The sequence below is a fragment of the Perna viridis genome, chromosome 14 (genome assembly GCF_037379345.1).
Source record: "Perna viridis isolate PV_CMFRI_1.1 ecotype Kerala chromosome 14, ASM3737934v1, whole genome shotgun sequence".
NCBI classification, from domain to species: Eukaryota; Metazoa; Mollusca; class Bivalvia; order Mytilida; family Mytilidae; genus Perna; species Perna viridis.
This window is the reverse complement of record NC_142458.1, coordinates 23,830,558-23,834,884: the sequence shown is the minus strand read 5'-3', so window position 1 is coordinate 23,834,884 and position 4,327 is coordinate 23,830,558. Positions and strand designations below refer to the sequence as shown.

The following is a 4,327-nucleotide window of genomic DNA, read 5'->3' as shown; positions in this document are numbered from 1 at the left end:
ATTAAACGTTTACATTCTAATAGATATTCAACAAAATAAAACATTTTTTTTCTTTAGCATTATTGCAGTGGTCGTTTCGTCATGGTCCATTTCATTACTACTTTTGTGAATTTCAAACAGTTGCACAGAACCGAACAACAATGAAAATTTTATTGCAGTGGTGGAATTAAAACTTATACAGGCAAAATAAACGGAATGCCATGAATAATTACTAGTATAGAAATACATGTACATATCCAGGGTATTTTTTTATCCTGAATTTATCACATAAAATTTAAGGCAATCGATTGAACCGATTAAGATAAAAACAAATATTTGAAATAGAATACCATAACTGCAAAGAAGATTTATTTCACATACGCCCACAAACTACCAACTCACGAAGTTAATGCACTCCCCTGCAGTGTATTATCGAGTGTTCTAAAAAAATTACTTTGTGAATATTATATTTTTAATACGGTAATGTTTTTCAATTATAATGCCTATATGAACGCTCCACTTACAATGTACTTGAACGGTATTATCCTTTTAATGAATCTTTATTTTCTGAGCGATTTTTCTTAACATCTACGTTTTATGTTTTTATTTTTTTTTATTTTCATTTTTTCTGCAGGTGCAATGTTTTGTTTTTTATTGTTTTTGTTTTTGGTTTTGGTTTTTTGGTTATCTGTTTTTTTTGGGGTTTTTTTGTTTTTTGTTTTTTTTTGTTTTTTGTTTGTTGTTGTTGTTGTTTTGTTTTTTGTTTTTTTTTTTTGTTAATGCTTATATTACTTTAATTTCATTTGTTAATAAAGATTGGTAAATAACCACAACTCAAGACAACACAAAATAGCATCTTTAATAAGTCATTAATGTATGTACCTACCTACATTTGTCGAAGGGGTTGATTGGTCTAAACTGTTTGTCCTTTGAATCTATAAAATAGTGTAACTATGTTTCGATAGATATATCCAAACCTTTTTCTTAATATTCTATTAAATAAAGAGCAAGCAATGGGAACAGTCGCGCTGTAAATATACCGACCGCTACGCAAAAAGAAATCTACAGATAGCCAATGACCCGGAATGTATTCAGTTTTAACATTCGTCACTATTATTATAGACGTGAACTGCATGAGAAACCCCATATACGTCAGTCCAGTAGCAACGAACAAAATGATACAACTATTTCTTCTTTCTTTTAAAGTTTTCTGTGTTTTCCTTTTCTTTTGGAAAGTTGACAAAAACTGGATCCACATTTCATACGTAACGCTTGCTTTTCTGTTTGAATCTTCTAGTGAGCTTGGGTCATCGCCAGCCAGCATTGCTTCCGATAGTTTCCTTGTATCGTCGTTCACAATTATTATTTGAGGATTTAAATACAAAATAATTTGTGTATACGCGACTGCACATATAATAAAGCTTATTATGCATATCAGTATTACAATTGTTGCATATATCTGTACGTATAAACTTCTTGGTTTTACATATCTACAACACGTGCCAGCTATAATTACTTTTGTTGTTTTAACGTTCACGTCATCATCATATTCAACGAAATGAGCTGGCACGGTAAGGATAATACATACAATGAAAATAACGACAATAAGTCTGATGGAAAATCGTCTTGACATCTGCCATTCTAACGGCCTTGCAATTCTCTGTCTCTGCTCAATGGCACAACTAATGAGTAACAATCCTGTAGTGAAACTAAAGTAGTCGAATATTGCGTTCCAAACCGAGCAAGCGCTACCCTTGACATTCTGTTTTGTGAAAATGCCACGAATTTCATCGATTTCAACTATTACTAGGAGGCATGTTATAAAACATGCGCCATTCATTGCGATTGTTAAAATTTCTATCGACGTCATTCTTGCAAAATTTGTTGATAAAAGCTTAATAACATTTCCTGTACATCCAAAGACAAGTAGTAATACAAGGAACACGTAGGCTGGAATGCCATATTCTATGAAGATTAACCAGTTTTTTTCGTCAACACTCGCTGAAAGATATCGTGTATCGAACTTATCTGAATTGTCGAAATAAGAATAGCCCCTAAATCAAACAAAAAAACATTTATGTAGTTTGTTCAACATAGAGTAACGAATATATTCTTACATCATAGAGTACTAAATGCTCTTAGACTAGAACATCCAAGTACAATTATAATGTAGGGTAATTCAGAGAAAAAAAACATGGTGTCGTATTCAATTATATTAGATACATGTACGAAATGTAAATTTTCAAACAGCCCCTCTGTTCATTCTTCGCTACGTATAATGCAAACATTTGTACAAACAAAATCTTTACCTAAAATTGTCTCTTTGTTCACTTTTATCCTGATGTAACATATATACATCTACGTGCAGAAATATACCAGCATACCATGGATTTGTTTTATAAGATCCAGCATTGTAACTGAAAGACTTAATAGATAATAAAAAAAATTGTAGGGTCAAAACTAATTAACAAGTCAAGACTCAGATATCGTCAAGTTCGAACTAGGCGATGACATACATCATGCAATTTGTAGAGTTTTTACACATGTATAAAGAACGGGAAGCATTTATTGTAGCTTACCTGAGGTTATAATACTCCCTACCTTACCCGAGGTTATCAATACTCCCTACCTTACCCGAAGCTATAATACTCCCTACCTTACCCGAGGTTATAATACTCCCTACCTTACCCGAGGTTATCAATACTCCCTACCTTACCCGAGGCTATAATACTCCCTACCTTACCCGAGGTTATCAATACTCCCTTTCTTACCTAAGGTTATTAATACTCCCTACCTTAACCGAGGCTATAATATATACTCCCTATCTTACCCGAGGTTATCAATACTCCCTACCTTACCCGAAGCTATAATACTCCCTACCTTACCCGAGGTTATAATACTCCCTACCTTACCCGAGGTTATCAATACTCCCTACCTTACCCGAGGCTATAATACTCCCTACCTTACCCGAGGTTATCAATACTCCCTTTCTTACCTAAGGTTATTAATACTCCCTACCTTAACCGAGGCTATAATATATACTCCCTATCTTACCCGAGGTTATCAATACTCCCTACATTATCCGAGGTTATTAATACTCCCTACCTTACCCGAGGTTATTAATACTCCCTACCTTACCCGAGGTTATTAATACTCCCTACCTTACCCGAGGCTATAATACTCCCTACCTTACCCGAGGCTATAATACTCCCTACCTTACCCGAGGTTATAATACTCCCTACCTTACCCGAGGTTATAATACTCCCTATCTTAGCCGAGGTTATCAATACTCCCTATCTTAGCCGAGGTTATCAATACACCCTACCTTACCCGAGGTTATCAATACTCCCTACATGTATATGTTGTTTTCAATGGTTTATTCAAGTTAGGCATGTTGTATTAATTAACTATTGTGCATTTTTTTACATCTTCGTATACGTCATCATTATTTTAAAATTTGAAATTATATATCCGCACACTTTTCAAAGTGTTAGCCACGTGTTATCACCTACCCTTTAAACTCAGTGATGTATTTAAAGATTTTAAAGCTGAAGGTCAAATACTGGTACTTTCTGAATTTTCTAGCAAATTTTGTATATGTTTTTCCATCATTTCATATAATTAATAGAACATATGGTTGATACATTTATAAGTGTTACAGTATTTTGTAAGAGTAATCAAGGGAACCAAGGTTATAGCGGTAATCAAAAGAATGTAATCCAGGGACAAAGACCAGACATGGAAAACAGATATACACAACAAAGAACATAAAGTAACTAAAATCATACATACAAAGTAACAAAAGTAAATGAACACTAAAAACTGGGAGCATGGACCAGGTGCACCGGTAGGGTAAGCGTAAAAGTAAGATAGAAGTACGAAAAAAGAATAAATACATTTAGATTGTTTTATGTACAAAACGAAACATAAAAAAACGGGAGTAATTTTGACTCTTATATATTTCCTGGATATGAGCGGTGTAAAAACAGGGAATCTCTTATTCAGCTGCATGTACCACGGGCTGTAAGGGGATTTCGATGTTCAGGAATTACTAATAAATTTATGCATTTAATGAAAAAAGTCAAACGTTTCCTTGCTGTTCTGACAGCAGGCGCAATTCAAGGTCGAGAATTGTCACTTAAAAAGTAAATTCACCAAACGGGGAACATATACATGTAGATATAGATACACTATTTTTCATGTAATGGACCGGTAGATGTACAATGTTATATTTTACTTACATCTTCAATCTAAGTATCCGTAATACTTTGACTGTTACATGCAAACTGAAAACTCCACAGAAGTTTTTGAAAGTGCAATTTCTGAATACTAGGTCGACCAGCTTTGT

The 4,327-nt window shown here is 33.9% G+C and overlaps 1 protein-coding gene across 1 annotated transcript; it reads right to left on the bottom strand.

Annotated features, from left to right (window-relative positions):
* Window positions 1-824: 824 nt before the first annotated feature.
* Window positions 825-4,327, bottom strand: LOC148598710 (uncharacterized). Its single transcript, XM_088561945.1, has 2 exons — window positions 4,221-4,327; window positions 825-2,033 (listed from the first exon to the last, which is right to left on the bottom strand). Coding segments are annotated over exons 1-2 (1,143 nt in total). The 5' UTR covers window positions 4,223-4,327; the 3' UTR covers window positions 825-892.